Source organism: Tenrec ecaudatus, chromosome 2, assembly GCF_050624435.1.
Source record: "Tenrec ecaudatus isolate mTenEca1 chromosome 2, mTenEca1.hap1, whole genome shotgun sequence".
Lineage (NCBI taxonomy): Eukaryota > Metazoa > Chordata > Mammalia > Afrosoricida > Tenrecidae > Tenrec > Tenrec ecaudatus.
The window spans coordinates 112,747,309-112,764,673 of record NC_134531.1 but is presented as its reverse complement, the minus strand read 5'-3'; the positions used below and the strand labels follow the sequence as shown (position 1 = coordinate 112,764,673).

Genomic DNA, 17,365 nt, shown 5'->3' with positions numbered 1-17,365 from the left:
CAGAATCCGGGGCCTACCTAAATTGACACAAAACCTTCCTCTCACATCTACCCTGGGCTCCACCTGGAGAAATGAGATTAAGGGGAGGTGAAGACCAGACACTGGGTTCTTTGCCCCCAGAAGGAGGAAACTAAGTAAAATGGAGCAACATGGTTAAGTTGTAGAAGACCTAGGGGTTGAAGTGCCTGGGTTTCTATGCTTGAGGACCTGGGTGTAGATTTGCTTCTACAGAATGCAGACTGAAGAGGTCTGCCCAGAGACTGAAGCAGGCTGTGAGGGACAACCATCAGAAAGTTAGGGGTAGCACGTTTCACTGGTTGGTTGGTTTTGACAATTTCCAGTGATGGAGCATGTCCATTGTTTGTCTTTACTCATTTAGCATTGATTTTCATATATCTATATCTTTATATATAAAACCAAACTCCCAGCCTTCTACCTAATTCCGATGGCAATCCCATGGGACAAGGTAGAATGACCCTTGTAAGCTTCTAAGATAGTAACTCTGTACAGGAGTAGAAAGCCTTCTTCCTCCCTCAGAACTAGTAGGTGCTTTTAAACTGCTGACCTTGGCATTAGCAGCCCAACACAAAACCATTACTACTCCAGGTCTCCTGGTCACAGCTATCAAATTGATTCTCCTACTAACTTCTTAGGTGTGAACACGTCAAAAGCAACAGCAGGAGAAAGATGAGGCTTTTGACTTCCATAAAGATGCAGCCTCTGAACACCACCCCACCCCCAGGCAATTCTACTGTCCTATGCACGGGGGTGGGGCATGAATTACTCTATAGGTGTTAGATGCTGTTGAGTCAGTTCCAACTCATAGCAACCCTCTCTCTGCACAACAGAATGAAACGCTCCCTGGTCCTGCACCATCCTCACAATTGTTTGAGCCCACTGTTGCAGTCACTGTGTCACAGGCCTCCACTTCTCATTGCCTCTGTTCGTTACCAAGCATTATGTCCTCCTCCGGGGACTGGTCTCTCCTGACGTGACTCAATCATCAATACCCAAAGGGAAACCCAAACAGGTGAACCAGTTTCTCAAATGGTAACCACTGTCCCACCAGGTTTCTCTAAGGCTTGAGCACAGAAAATCGATTGTACAGTTCAATAGGAATGCCCTAAATTTTGTTAAAGTTCTTACTCTAATCCCACTTGGCTTTATTTATAGCCCACAATTCTACAGAATTTCTCATTATAATTGGGCAAACTTTATTTTCCAAAGTTGATCCTAAAGCAATGTTAACATTCACCAATTATAATTCCACCCTCATTTTGGGGGCCTTCTGCACAGAACTCAGTACATATTAACCATCATTAGCTTGAAAACACTCGCTTTACCTTACCAGTTTCATTCCCATTTCATCTCGATCCTCATGTCTCTTTTGACAGGCATGTCCTTTCCTTTAAACCTGTCCTGTCTTCTATGTAATTTAGTCCCTGGCTGATGCAGATTGTGATCAACTATTATCTAAAGGTTGGTGGGCGGAGCCCATCCAGTGGTGCCACATGTGAAATGCCCGGCAACTTGATTTTAGAGAAATCACAGCCAAAAGAACCGCTTTATTCTGTGACACGTGGCTGCCACGTATTTAAATTGACTGCACGGCAGTGGGTTGTACTTTACACAAATGACACGGTGTCATATTCCATTGTTTTTAGCCAACCCATATTTTAAGTTCTATTTGTATTGATGAAAAATTATGTTCTTTACTGCTTGGTATTTCTTCATAGGCACACACATTTTTTTCAGCTAGAGCTTCAAACAATTTGTTGAAAAAAATCTATCGTCTTTCAATTCCACAAGAGGTGGTCACTCACACTGCCTCCAACTCCCTGACGCTACGAATGATTTTAGTAAGCATCCTGTTACTCTTTGTTTCATGAACCTTGTGACTGATTTCCCAGGTCATATAGAGTATACCCCTTCTTAGCTACTGAGAATATAAACCTACTGTTTCCCCGAATAGCTACGCCAAGTCACAATCACACCAACAAAGCAAGGAAAAGCAAGTTGCAGACTAATATACATGTATTTAGGTAAAAGGCAAAACTATGCAATCTATAGTTTTTTTTAAGCTATATACAACAAGTACAAACATTCACAGAAAAAGGCCTCCAGGACAGTCAGAAGTGACGGTGGCTCTTGGGAAACTACGGGGATGGAAGGTGGTTGCCAGAAACAATTTGTCTCTAATGTTTTAACAAGCATAAAATGTTTTCAGATTTACATGAGTAATTTAAAATTTAAAGAGAAAGCAGTATGGACAGATTGATACATTTTTAGAAAAACATATACCCATCCCTTAGCAATCAATATGGTTAGGTTCCAGGTCGTTAGGCCAACATGGAGGATGACAATACGTGCAAGCTGTCTGCATCATTACATAATCGCCAAGCCACTGAGAATGGCCCAGCTGACAGATGACCTTAACCACCACAGCCACCATTAGCCTTCTCTTCTACGCAGGTTTCCATTGTTGTCCGACACAGGACATTATGGACAAAACATGAGGCGCCCATTGCTCACTTGCTGACACGATCATCTTAGAAAGGCATTATGTGAAAACCGTTTATATGATAATGAACCCATCAGATCACAGAATGGGGACTGCCTACATCATTACCTGTTACATGTCAATAACTGCCAACGACTGAGAACCATGGCTCAGCCAAGCTGACACATCAGCTATCACCTCTGCATCCCCTAACGCACAAAGGTTGGGTAGATTTCTTGTAAAAACACTCAACTTCTGTATTCTATTTTACAAAAGAAAGTCTAGTTCATGATTTATACAATGTCACTTTAGAGCTCTGAGTATTTGCTTCTAGTTATTTACAATCTCTACAGAGCACATGATTTTAGTGTCCTATTTTAGGAATACAGCATTCGAAAGACCTCACAGTTTAGAGAACTTAAATCACTGTCAACAGTGGTTCTAATGTATTTCCAAATAAAAATAAAAGTGAGTACAAAATCTTAGTCACTTATTTTACTAATTCTACCATACACCATTAAATAAAAACCCTTCACTATTAAAGGCATCCTTGGTTATCTTCACATAGAAATTGCTCCTTTCATAAGACTGAAACTCTTGACCAAATATTGAACCTGATGGCATTTAATGTTCAAATGCAACAAGCCAGTATTTTGCAAATGACACATTTGACTATGCAAACTAAAAATCAGTTCCAAGGCACTGTTTCTTTAAGGATTACTTCTATTCCAATTCAGGTATTGCTAAACTCTTGAGCCATGAGAGCAATGATGGTGAAATCCCAGGAAATACCAGAGCTAGTTTCGAAATGGCTAACAGACAAGGAGCACAGTCAGCAATTTCTTCCCAAATTAAAATTCACCGAAGCAAGAAAAGCCTTGCAGGCCAACCTTTTCAAAGGAATGTGGAATTCCCCTCGCCTGCTCCAGGTATTTGCTCAGGCTTCTCCTACAGCAATTAGCTGTCAACAAATCCTGCCCACATTCCAGATTCAAGGTCCACTTCCTTTAGAAGGGCTGGAGTGGAAAGAACCACTAGGCCACTGACAGAAATTCTGGGTCGGTCAGTGCGATGCCGGGAGGACCTCGGCCTGCCCCTTCTGCCACATGAGAGGGCTCGACTGGCCGGACTCTCACCGCCTTTCCTTCTCCAGGAGGGTTCCGCTTTCATCACGGCCACCGAGGGGGGGAAGCGCTCCTGTCCTTTCCATCACGAGCCCCCTTTCTAACATGATGCAGCAGGCACTTTCCCTCAACAGCCAGCATCTCTTTCAGGCAAGACACCCAGAAAACAAACTGGCAGTGTTCCAAAAGTGGCTGCTGATTCGGAGATACAGACTATATATATATATACATACACATACACATACACACACACACAACTATACATACACACACACACATATGTATGCAGATTGTTTAAACCTTTAAAACAAATGGCAACTTTATTTCAAGGAAGTATTAATCTTTAAGGTGAAGAATTACTAACAATAGAGGTAGCATTTATTTTCTCTTCACTTTAATCTTGGAAGAATAGACTATGAGTTAAAAGTATCCTAATCGATATTAAAAGTCATTTGTTCATTTTTGGAAGAATAGACTATGAGTTAAAAGTATCTTAATCGATATTAAAAGTCATTTCTTCATTTAGACCCTTACATTAATTTTTATAATAAAGCACTTTTTATATAATTTAACACACAAATGCTTTGATTGAAGAGTGACTGTAAATGGATCCAGTTTTCTTCCACTTGTGGTAACAACTTCTCCATTTCTTCTAGGAGTACTGGCTCTGAAGGAAGCATTTTTAGATGTAACTGAAAAGAAAAATCACAGCTGAACATTGAATTTAAGACAATATAACACTAAACCCATATTCCTGTGTTTCTGGAAGTTTCTCCACCGCTCATCTGTTAGCTTGCCACAAAGTGGTCGCTTGCAAGTAGCTGTGACGTGCAAAGTATGCCACTAGCACTGTACACACCAGCACGGTCACCCACGGCGGAGAGGTTTCCAAAGTGCTTCCACATTAAGAAAGATGAAGACAACGGTCCTGGGGAGTCATTTCTGAAAAGAATTGGCCACTGGAAATCTTATGGCTAACAGCAGAACCTTGTCTGGTGGAGTACCAGAAGTTTCTCAGGTTGAAAGTAATTGAAATAAGAATGAGAAAGAACCACTTCATCAAATGACTCAACCCCAAATGAGAAGGAACGTCTGTCAACAGCCACTAATGATGGCAACATACAATTTTAAGTATGAATCTAGGAAAATTAGAGGTTGCCAAAAATGATATGGAATGTGTAAACACTGATATTCTAGGAATTAGGGAGCTGAAATGGACTGATATTGTTCAGTTGGAACTGGGTGTGACTAATAGACTGAAGAGTCATGGTAACAAATTCACTGTCAAAATCCAACCTCAAGCACAACACTGTCACAATGCTATACACTGTCAGTATATGACAGTTAACACAACCATGCAAATTTATTAAAAAAATCAGTAAGAATTCAAATGAAGAAACTGAAGATTGTTAACGTCTGCAGTTCATATTTGATCAAGTACGCAATCAAGATTCACTATTAATTACTGGTGTTTAGAATGCAAACATTGGAAACAGTGAAGGATCAGCAGTTGGAAAATATGGCCTTGGTGATAAAAACAGTGCCAGAAATATAATTTTGAAAGACCAAGAGCTTATTCACTGCAAATACCTTTTCTCAAGAACGTAAGTAGTGATTATCCAAGTGGACTCTCAACTGTGGAAGAGACTATGGAACAGCCAGCTCAGAATCATCCAGCAGAAGAAGGCTGGCTGACGGGAACAGACATGCAAGTGCAAGCTTGAGGCGAAGAACAGTGAAATGCCCCACAAGAAGCGCATGACACCCCGCCTGAACCTCTCTTGAATTTAGAGACCAAGTAGTTTGATTCCAAGAACTTGGACTGAGGATGAGACAAATTGTAGGATGATATCAAGGACATCACATATGAGGAAAGCTAAAGGTCACTGAAGTGACGGGGAAAAGCCCAAAAGGGGTCTCCCAGGGACTGCGAAACCGGCTCTGCAACATGGAGCACTAAAGTGAAAATAAAAATGACGACGCAAGAGAACAGGACAAACTCGCACAGGGCAGCTTGAGAGGACAAAGTGCTCAAAGGCCTGGCACAGTAGAAAACCAGAAAGTACAGAAGACGCTGGGCATTTCTTAAGCTTAAAAAAAGCTGCAATATTGAGGAATTCTATAGGACAAATATTGAGTAATGCAGGAACCATCAAAAGAAAATGAAAGGATAGAACAGTCAATGTTTGGACAATAGTTGGTCATTCTCAAACACTTCAGGAGGTAGTGTATGATCAAGAACGGATGATGTTGAAGACATCCAAATTATGCTTTAAGGCACTGGTCAAAAAATAAGGCTCAGGAATTCATTAAATACCAATAGGTTCTAACAAATGAATGGAATGCTGGAGCCACGCATTTACCGTATACACTCGAGTATAAGCCTACCCGGATATCAGCCAAGGCACCTAATTTTATCACAAAAACTGCATGAAAAACTCAGCTTATACACAAGTATATATGGTATCTAGGCCAAACATTTAGAAGACTGCTGGAAAATAAAAGAGATCTAGATCTGTGTCCAGTGCCAAGCAAAGTGATACAACAGTGAGGAAATTATTGAACATCATGAATTTCACACACAAGTCAAATTTTGATGAAGATAGCTGATGGCAAAAAGACATGGAATAAGGGACATCACTACTGTCAGGTGGGTCTTGGCTAAATACAAGGAATTCCAGAAAGATGTTAATCAGTGTTTTATTGCAAGGCATTCAACCATGTGCATTACAGCATATTATGAACTGTGTTCATTTAGAAAATGTACAATGGAGCAGTCATTCAACTCCATGGTTGAAAAGCAGCTTCTCGCCATACTGATTCAATAGATCTACTGCAAGCAAGTCATCCAAGAAGCCAGACTATATGTAGGACTCAAGAGTTGGAGGAAGACTCAACCTATGATATGAAGAAAACCAAACCAATAAGAAACATAATAAACCCCCAAAAGACTGAAGTTGTCAAGGATTTCAATTACCCTGGATCCACAATCAATGCCCATGGGAGCAGCATTCAAGAAACCACACAGCGTACTGCGCTGGTCAGATCTGTTGTACAAGACCGCTTTTACAGTCATAAAGCAAAGGCATCACTTTGAGGGCTACGGTGAAACTGGACCGAAGCCATGCTATTTTCAATAGCTTCATCTGCTTGTGAAAGCTGGACAATGAATTGTTGTTATTTTTAGGTGCCATGGAGTTGGTTCTGACTCCTAGGGACTTTAAGTACAACAGCCAGACAGAAACACTGCCCAGTCCTGTGCCACTCTCACAACTGTCTTATGTTCGAGACCAGCATGCAGCCAGTCTTTGAGGGCCTGCCTCCTTTTCACTGCCCCTCTACATTACCACGACGTCCTTCTCCAGAGGCTGGTTTCTCCCGACAACATTTCAAAATATGAGATGAAGTCTCGCCAGCCTCACCAATAAACAACATTCTGGTTGTAGTTCTTTTGTCCTTTTGTCAGTTCATAGTACCTTCCTTCAACATTCTTCGCTAGCAACATCATGCAAATTCTTCTTCGGTCTTCCTTATTCAACGGTTAACTTTCCCATGCACAGTAAATGACTGCAAATGCTATGGGGTAACTGTCAGGGGTAACTTACTCCTCAAATAACACTCTTCCCTTTCCACACTTTAAGGTCTTGTGCAGATTTAGCCAATGAAATGCATCATTTAATCTTTTAACTCAGCAAGACGAAATCCTCGACAACGTCCATCTTTCCTTCATCTGTCATGTGTTTGCTACATCTTAGCCCAGTTGTACGGATTTTGCTTTTCCTTACATTGAGATGCGATCCATACCACAGGTTGCAAGTCCTCCTCATTTTCAGGAAGCAAGGATCTGTCATCTGCATACCGCAGGTTAAGAAGCCTGTCTCCAATTCCCATGCCCAGTTTTTCTTCATATAATACAACTTCCCTAATTATGCGCTCAGCATATAAACTGAGTAAGTAAGGCAAAGGAATAAAACCCTGACATTCTAGGAATAAAGATTAAAGAAGACTCGATGCATTTGATTCAGGGTGTTCATGCATCAGAGAGAACATACCATTATATGCCAGAAGAAGAAACAAATTCTTGGAGAAGTACACCTGGAATGACCCTAAGAAGAGCAAAACTTGGGAGGCTTCAGCTCGTGTGTTTTGGGTGTGTTCCAGGGAGAGACTAGTCTTTGGACAAGAACATCGTGGTTGCTAAAGGGTCAGTGAAAAAGAAGAACTTCAACGACATGGACTGACACAGTGCTTACTTATACCAAGGGTCTCAGACGTAACACCGTTTGTGAGAATGGCCCAGGACTGCGTAGTGTTTTATTCCACTGTACCCAGGATCACTAGGATTCAAAATCAACAGTAACACAAGTTTCTCCTTTCATATAGCTTGCTGTACGATGATAAATGACAGGCACCTTGCTATATTTTCTATGTATTTAAAAAATCCATATTCAATGACTAAAATTCTGAGAATTTGGGAAAAGATAAAGTGTTTGTGACATTTCTCTATATGCATACACTAACATTTAAATACGTACCTCAAAAATAAGTACATCATGTAACAGATCATTGTGGATATTAATGGTAAAGATGAAAAATCAGTAAATTTTCATTAAAATCATTTTCACCATCAATTACCTCCTTCAACTTAGTGTACCACCTATGTGGACCTTGAAGATCTGAGTTCTCAAGAGTAATGATCACGACACTGACCACTGTTATTGTCATGAGCACTTAAAACTTCTTCTACCAGTCTAGAGGGAAATGCTTTCATGCCGTCACTAGCCAACAAAGGCATGTAATTCAATCTTTTCTTGAAGAACACAAAAATCTTCTAAAATCTACCTATTTAAAAAAAGTCCTGTCCAGGATTACTCACTAGCCGTGTGTGGTTATTTAGGCTTAAGTTAAATGCAGCTTTTTGGCCACATTAGCCACATTTGAAGCACTCGCTGGTAAAAATCAAGGACTGCAGTCTTCAGTATGGCAGACAACTCAATGGAAAGACCCAAACCCTTACAATGGGCCAACAGATACCACCATAATAAATGGAGCAAAGGTAAAGTCAAGAACTTCATCATGCTTGGATCCACAATCAATGCTCATGGAAGCTGCAGTCAAGAGATCAAATGACCCTTTGCATTTAGGTAAATCTGCTGCACAGGACCTCTTTAAAGTGTTGAAAAGCAAGGTTATCGCTTTTTGCGGAGGAAGATATGCCAGACCTCATTCCGTGATGCTCACCTTCCCAACACGATCACTGAAGACAAAATGGGTGAATAAGCAAATGTGGTGAAGAAAGCTGATGGTGCCCAACTATCAAAAGATATAGCGTCTGGGTCTGAAAGGCTTGGAAATAAACAAGCGGCCAGCTAGCTGGGAAGCAACAAAGCCCACATGAAGAAGCACACCATGCTATGTGATCGTGAGGTGTCGATGGGATTAGATATCAGAACACCCAGAACAAACAATCATATCTATGTGGGGGGTTGGTGGTGGTGGTGGCACGGAACAGAATAGAGACCCCAAACCCATCTATAGACCATTGGACATCCCCTCACAGAAGGGTCACAAGAAAGAACAAGCCAGCCAGGGTGCAGTATAGCACCCATTCCTCTAGTTCTTTAATGCTTCCTCCCCACTATCATGACCCCAGTTCTACCTTACAAATCCGGCTAGATAGAGCACGTAACCTGGTACAGATAAGAACTCTCTACACAGGGAATGCAAGACAGATAAACCTCTCGGGAACAATAATGGGAGTAACAATAGCACAAAGGTAGAGGGAAGGTGAAAGGAGAAAGCAATCACAATGATTGACACATAACCATCCCCCACCCCCAAGGGGGACGAACAGAAATGTGTGTGAAGGAAGACTGGTCAGTGTAAGATATGAAAATAATTTTTAAATTATCAAGGGTTCATGAGGGAGGGAAAAAATGAGCTGATAATAAGGGCTCAAGTAGAAAGAAAATGTTTTGAAAAGGATGATGGCAACAAATGTACAAATGTGCTCGACACAATGGATGGATGGATTGTTATAAGAGATGTTAAGAGCCCCCGATAAAATGATTTACAAAAAAAAAAACCACATGCCAGACCCAAGCCATGGTTATTTCAATCACCTTTTAGGCATGTGAGAGTTATCGACACTGAAAAGGAAAACCGAAGAAAAATCAATGCATTTGAACTAGGATGTTGTCAAAGAATACTGAAAGTACCATGGATGCCAGAAGGACCAACAGGTTTGTCCTGGAAGAAGTACGCAAGTACGCTCTTTAGAGGCAAGGGTGGCGAGCATTCATCTCATGTACTTTGGACATCTAGTCACGAGAAAATTTCCTTGGAGAAGGGCATTGTGCTCGGTGAAGGAGAGGGGCAAGGCCCTCAAGGAGGTGCAACATAGGCTCACAGGGTACGTGTGAGGAGGGAGCAGAACTGGGAGGTGTTTCCGTATGTTGTACATAGGGTCGTTAGCACTTGGAACTGACCCAATGGCATCTAACAATCGTCACATCTCAAGTGCTAGTGGCCACATATTGCCACATATCACTGTATCCTCTTGGACAAGCAAATGCAGAACACTTCCATCTTCAAAGGAAACTACTAAATGCTTAACACAGGGGAGATGTGGGAAGACTGCTGTGACATTAAAGGGATTATAACCAATTATATAAATCAAAATGTGTAAGAATTGAGTGGGAAACCAATTTCCTCTGTAAACTTTCAGCATCCAAATGACAAGAAGTTAAAAAAATAAAATGATGGCAAAGAAAACCCAGCTAGTCAACAATGGAAAGCACTGTCTTACTTACATAAAAACTTACCTTTAGAAACAACGCAAGGTATGCTTGGGCTAACTCGAAATCACGCTTTCTGTCCAACATCATCCCAGCCATTTTCAAGAAGCTCTGCATGACCTCTACAGAGCCACCAAGGTCAGGAGACAAGCTGCGCAGCTCAGTTTCAATTCCTGATGGGCCCAATTCTTTCAGAAGACTGAGAGCAAGCTCATCTGCAGCAAGTTTGAGAAATAAATCCATGAATTATCTACAACCATTAGACTCAGGAAACAATAGTTTTCATCAGTACTTCAAGTAATATATCTTCAGATAGCACAACGAATTCTTGCCATGAGTTGTGCTTTTCATGTAGTTGCAAACTCCCCAAATTATTGAAAATTAGTACCCATAATGAGGACAACACAATAAAAGCACTAACGCACCAAATATATTTCTTAGTATATTTTCCTTAATTTCTTTTTCTGCTGTTAATGCTAGTAAAGAGAACAACAGAAACCAGAGGGGAAGGGAGATGGCGGTCGGTGTTTGAGATTTGAAAATATTAACAATCTACAATCTATCAAGGGGCCACGAGAGTTGGGGGGTCAGGGGGAGGGAGGGACAAAAAAGAGGAGTTGATTCCAAGGGCTCAATGAAAAGTAAATGTCCAGAAAAGAGCGATGGAATATATGTACGAATATGTCGGATACAAATGATGTATGGGTTGTAACAAAAGTTGTAAGAGCCTTCAATAAAATATTTTTTTTTAAAAAGCGAGTCAAGAAAATCGAATGCCTACAATAGAAATGTCAATATGCTTGTACACCAATGAAGATCTTAAAAAAATAAGACTATAAGAGAACCTATCAAACCATTAACAGTGGCTACAATGGAGGATGGGAAAGGAGACTCTAGCTTTCATTGTTAGAAGAAATAGGGACACCGAAAAAGGGGCAAAAGGAACACTCTTTAGTCTTACCCATTCCAAAATAGCTTCTTTTCTTAGAGTAAGCATAATATACTGAAAACTTCTTCAGTATATTTACAACCATTTTTATACATGAGGCCTTTAAGCAGCAATAATGATGAATATGCATTTTGGAAAAAGAAGGCTATCAACATTCAAAAATCTAACCAATTTTACTTCCCATCCCTCAGTCAGACTAATAGTGCTTTTCTCCTCTACCCCTCATGGAGTAGTGGGTTATAGGTTGGAATGCTAACAACAAGGTCAACAGTTCAAAACCACCAAGTACTCCAAGGGAGAAAGATGAGGCTTCCTACTCCCATAAACAGTCAACAGTCTTGGAAACTGAGGCAGTTCTACTCTGTCCCTTGGGTCACTATGTGTCAGATTTGACTTGATGGCAGTGAGTTTGAGTTTTTGAATTCCTGTCGTGACCCTGATTTTGTGTGGGGGTGGGGTGGGGAGGGTGGTCATCTTCAAAGATCTCCTGGTACAATTCTTTGATTCTGTAAAGTGGAATCTAGTGATAAGGATAAGAAAGCAAAATTATAATGGAGCATAAAACAAAGTGGAATAAGTCCAATTTCCCAGAGGAGTAATCTTTTTTTTTTTTTAAACTGCACAGTTCTCAATGTTCATCATTAGCTACAGGTGATAGCCCTCAAAATTTAGAAAGGTTAACACATCCAATACTTTGAAAAGATTTTTATGTGACAATTTGGGAATACTTGACAATGACCCAGTAGTATTACAACTACATTCACAAATTGCATTTTTCAATGTTACGCGCTAGAGAAGTGAGACAGTGCGCGCTGATGCCGATCTCACCGAGAAAGCCCTCTTCATTGTCACGGAACACTGGGGCACCCACCTCCAAATGTCAAGAGACTCACAACTTTCATCCAGAGAGCTACTGAAAGTCCTCAATTATAAAATCTGATTTTAGTTCCAAAGTGTTAGGGTAGTACTAGCTAAAACTACTTTGGATAAGAACTAAAATATCAATCTTTTTAGTTTGTTTTTTTTAAAAAACATTTTATTAGGGACTCATACAACTCTTATCACAATCCATACATATACACACATCAATTGTGCAAAGCACATCTGTACATTCTTTGCCCTAAATTCTTTATTTTTTTCTTTTACATTTTGTTAGGGTCATTTTAGTTTTATTAACCTCCTCAAAAGAGTAATCAGATGTTTCTTTTACCTACAAGTTTAATAAGTACGAGCTGAAGATACTTGTTAAAATATGTTATAATTTAACTTACATTTATTATTTACCAATCCTTCTTCAAGTTTCAAGCAGAACTCTGTTTTTTGAGCCAAAATTCCAAGGTTAACGACTTTAGACTTAAATAAAAAGAAATATATGTTATTCAAATAATATAAGGTTAACAAGATAAATGCAGAGATAATTTAATGTTATCCTTAATTTATTATCTACCTGCAAAACCAGGTCTTGATGAAAACTAAAGACCAGCACATATAAAACACACACATGCGCCATCTATTGATAATCTTCCCGTTGAGCCCTTACCTGCTGGGGATCATTTTTGTGTTCAGGTGCAGCATATCTGGGCACAAGGCCAGGAACTGTTGGAATAAAAAATGGTGCTGATTTTGGTACTTTAGGTGGTTCCTTTGGTTTATTCTTTTTCTGATTATGAGAAAATGAAAGTAAAAAAAAAGATTAGTAAGCAAAAGTATTACAAATTTAATTAATAACTTGAAACCTTTTCTGATTGGAATGCTAAAATAAAATGCCACTCTGTCAAATATCTTTAACCCAGGACTTCGTGGTATAGACCCATGTCAGGCGAATGCAACAGAACTGTTTGCTCCTAAAATATTTACTGAAATCCTGCCTCCAATATTTGTAAGTACAGAGGTGCTTGGGTATTACAAATGGTTTGGACTTACTATGACTAACTTAAGGTTGGTGGTACAATGTCACCCAGGAACACCACAGAAGAAAGGCCTTCCTCCCTCCCTCCAGGGAGACGAATAACAGAAACCATGCGGGAAGGGAGACAGTGTTAAGATATGAAAATAATAATTTATAACTTATTAAAGGATCACGAGTAGGGATGGGAGAAAGAGGAACTGATACCAAGAGCTCAATAGAAAATATGTCTGGAAAAGAATGATGGCAACACATGTACAGATATGCTTGATACAATTGATTTATGGATTGTTGCAAGAGGTGTTAAGAGCCCCCAATAAAATGATCTTTTAATTAAGAAAGAATGGCCTGGTAATCTGCTTCTATAAATTACATCCAAGAAACCCTATGAAGCCGATCTACTATCTAATGCATGAGTCTGACCAAGTATCAGGCTGATTCAATGGCAATGGATTTAATTTTTGTTTTTCAACTTTATATTGTGAATTAAGTTAGGGTTTATGGGGCAGATCATCAGTTTCACATTCATCAACTCATCCCATTTCTCACTGTCTTGCCCCATGGTTCTATTACGTTCCCTCCATCTTCCTCTAGTTCAGTGGTTTGCAACCTATGGGTTGCTACCCCTTTGGGGGTCGAGCGACCCTTGCACAGGGGTCGCCCGAGTCATCACAGTAGCAAGATCACAGTGATGAAGTAGCAACAAAAATTATTTTACAGTTGGGGGTCACCACAACAATGAGGAAGTGTGTTAAAGGGCCGCGGCCCTAGGAAGGTAGAGAACCACTGCTCTAGCTGGAGAGTGTTTTCCCTGTCACCTTTTAAAAACATGTCTTGTCATTTGCTTTCCCATTCATGTTAACTTAAGTGTCTGATCCTGAAACAGAGCTGTAACAATCTCTGCAACTGACAGAATAGGCTGTGGGATGACAAGCTAACTGAAACCTAATGAAACAAAAGTTTCTTGAAAATATTTCTGGGTCCCCAAATGCCTAGCACTTGAAATACCACATAATATATTAGTTCTTGTTTCATAAACTAAAAGAATAATGTATTCGGTCGGATTTAAATTGCATCCACTTATTAAGGGTTACGTAGGGTGTACACATGTGCAAATATTGTGAAAATATACTAGAATAAATAGCACTCAATGAAATGGGTTCTTGCTAAGCACAAAGCTGACAGTCCAAACCCACTAGCTACTCCATGGGAAAACAACAAGGCTATTGGGTCCAGTAAAAATTTATAGTCCAAATATGCTTGATATAATTGATGCATGGATTCTTATGAGAGCTGTAAGAGCCACCCCCCCAACCCCAAAATGATCTTTAAAAAAAAAAAAAGCTTTATAGTTTTGGAAACCCTGGAAGCAGTTCTATTCTGTCCCTTAAGCGTGCTGAGTTGGAATCAACTCAAGGGTAGTAGGTTTGGCTACTGTTGGTTAAGCATTAACTGCTATTGAGTCTGGCCAATTAGGGGAAGCAAGGATTCTGGAATATGTTATGGACCCAAATTTGTGTAATCATCCACCACCCAATCCAATGCCATCGAGTCAATTCTGATTTGTTGAGAGCTTATACAGGGCTTCTAAGGCTGTAAATCTTTCCAGAAGTAGAAGCTTCATCTGTCCCCCAAGAAACAACCAGTGGGTGAGCTGTGGCCCAGTTTATCCTACAGCACCACCAGGGTTCCTTAAGACTAGCACACTCAAGTATTCGTATTGAGTTCATTCTTATTCCTATCAACCCTGGGGGAGAGTAGCACCGTTCCCTAGGGCTTCCAGGGTATAAATCTTGTGAGAGCAAAGGTGAGAGTCTCACCTTTCTGCCAAGGAGAGGGTGGTAGATTCAAACGGCTGACCGAGCATTAGCAGCCAAATGTGTAAGCCACAATATCACAAGGTTCCCAAGTATATCACAGTATTACCTTAATAACATCAAGATTAAGGAGGTTTTTCCATCGTGATTCAGGGAGGAGTGATAGAGTCACCAATTGTTCATTCAACTGTTCTGGTGAGTCATAAACTATCATTTCATCACTTGGTTCTATGGCTTCTTCTGATAATTCCACATCTAAAGGCACAAAATTTTCAAGCATATAAACTTATGTAAAATATGAGACTTTTTTACTATATAAGTGACTTCATGTACTACAGATCCATTTGTATTTTACAACACATTCACTTGATAGTCATAAACTCATTTTCTTATTTTCTCCTATTAACTACTACTCTCATATGGACTCAAGACATTCCTCCAATAGCCTACTATTTGATCTTATATCACATCAATTATATTGTGTATAAACTCATGAAGATACTCTTAAGTATTTAGCAATTTAAAAAAAACACTGATTGAACGCACTAAATTTGCCTGCAGTAGCAATAGCCCCCCTACAGAGTTCAGTTAACATCATCTCAAAAAGTAATTTTATCTTACGCTTACCTTGGGTTTGACAAGTGCCAGGAAGCATCACTACTGAAGGAACATAATCTATAGGAAGTGGCCGTAATGAAACAACTGAATACAGAGAAATATTGGACCTAAGAAATCAAAACAACACCAGAAACATTTTAAAAATGAATAAAAGCATTTTTCCCCTCTCAGAGGAACTGCTACTGTTAGTAATCCTCATCATCTTGAGAGTGGCTGCATTGTAAGTTACAACCTCAAAGACAGGCTGATTGTAATAATCTGATGATGCCCTGATTTGTCATAGGCAGTATCACAAGAAAGTTGTATACAAGCTTGTTTAAAATCAATAGTCTCATAGGTTCAACAAAGAATTTGAAGTTCACCTAAAATATCTTTACATGCTTATAAAGACTAATAGAACCAAATATATCTGAGAAAGCCATTTGCTCAAACTGGTTTCTATCTTACAGACAAGTGAACTCATTATTCAATCAATCCCAACTGTGGACTTCTAAGACTTTAACTCTTTATGTGCGTAGAAAGTCTCGTCTTTCTCCTGATGAGTAGATGGTGGTTTCGAACTGTTGGCTTTGTGTGGTTAGCAGCTCAGATCGTAACCACTATGCCACCTGGGCTCCTTTACAGACAAAGTAGGGAAAAGTTAGTCATATGTGGTGGAGAGTAGTATCAGGAAGACCAAGGTTTAACTGGGAATTCCATTATAAAAGTTCAATTATCATTTGTTCACCGACCTTTGTGAAAAGCCAAGTCATGTAGTTCCGAATATGCATTTCAGCAAAGCATAAATCTAAGATGAATTCACTACCTGTGCTATGTGGGTGATACTCTCATTTTTTCAAATGAAAATAAAATAAAACCTTAAAGGCAACTTTAGCCACTAACTCTGACAATATCACAACTTCCTTCTCTAGATCCCAAACAGTAGACTTGTAGGAGAGAACTTAAACATAAAACTCACTACCATCAAGTAAATTCATAAAGAACTTACCATAGATAAATTCCAAGATGGTCAACATGGGAGGTGGCCAAGAAGTCTCCAGTAGGGGACATAGTAACATTGAGAGGGGCAGAGTCCAACAAGAAGCAATCTATAAGGCTGGTAAAAAGAAGTTTGATGTTCAAGTATTTAAACTCTTCAGAAAATAAAACAGATAAATTTACCCAAAATGTTTTTGCTTTAATTTCTGTTGTGGCTTTTCCAAACTATTGATGCCAGCAAAGTCATCACTAACACCCAAGTTCTGTCAACTAAGTTACTATGTGAAAATAACTTCCGTCTTAAAGAGAAAGACAGAATACTACACAGACAACCAGAGGAAGGAGGAGGAAAAGCTCCTTCCGAATGACAAATTCCTGATATTCCAACTTGGGGTACAACATTGATGATAGTGAAGATCAGTGTCTTCTTGTTATGAATAATAAAGCAACAGAAGGAACAGCCATTTACGGAAACTGGTCCCAGAACTTTTCATGGTTGCTGCACCCAGATTGTCCAAAGGTTGAGTGAGAGGTGATCACACCCACTTGGAAACTTGAACAGAGAGGGCAATGTTTGGGGCAAATCCTCAAACGGACGATTCTACCTTGGCCTATAAGGTTGCTATGAGTCATAGTCAACTCAATCACAGTGAGTTTGAATTTTTTATTCCCTGAA

The 17,365-nt window shown here is 39.8% G+C and overlaps 1 protein-coding gene across 1 annotated transcript in view; it reads right to left on the bottom strand.

The window, feature by feature from the left end:
* Positions 1 to 2,054: 2,054 nt before the first annotated feature.
* Positions 2,055 to 17,365, bottom strand: part of WDR36 (WD repeat domain 36) — a 41,452-nt gene continuing 26,141 nt past the window's right edge. Inside the window, exons 17-23 of the mRNA XM_075541374.1 lie at positions 16,700 to 16,807; positions 15,721 to 15,818; positions 15,203 to 15,348; positions 12,911 to 13,030; positions 12,642 to 12,723; positions 10,449 to 10,636; positions 2,055 to 4,316 (exon numbers count right to left, since the gene is read on the bottom strand). Of these exons, the coding sequence (XP_075397489.1) occupies positions 4,167 to 4,316; positions 10,449 to 10,636; positions 12,642 to 12,723; positions 12,911 to 13,030; positions 15,203 to 15,348; positions 15,721 to 15,818; positions 16,700 to 16,807 (892 nt within the window). The 3' untranslated portion in view covers positions 2,055 to 4,166. The remainder of the gene's footprint in view (positions 4,317 to 10,448; positions 10,637 to 12,641; positions 12,724 to 12,910; positions 13,031 to 15,202; positions 15,349 to 15,720; positions 15,819 to 16,699; positions 16,808 to 17,365) is intronic.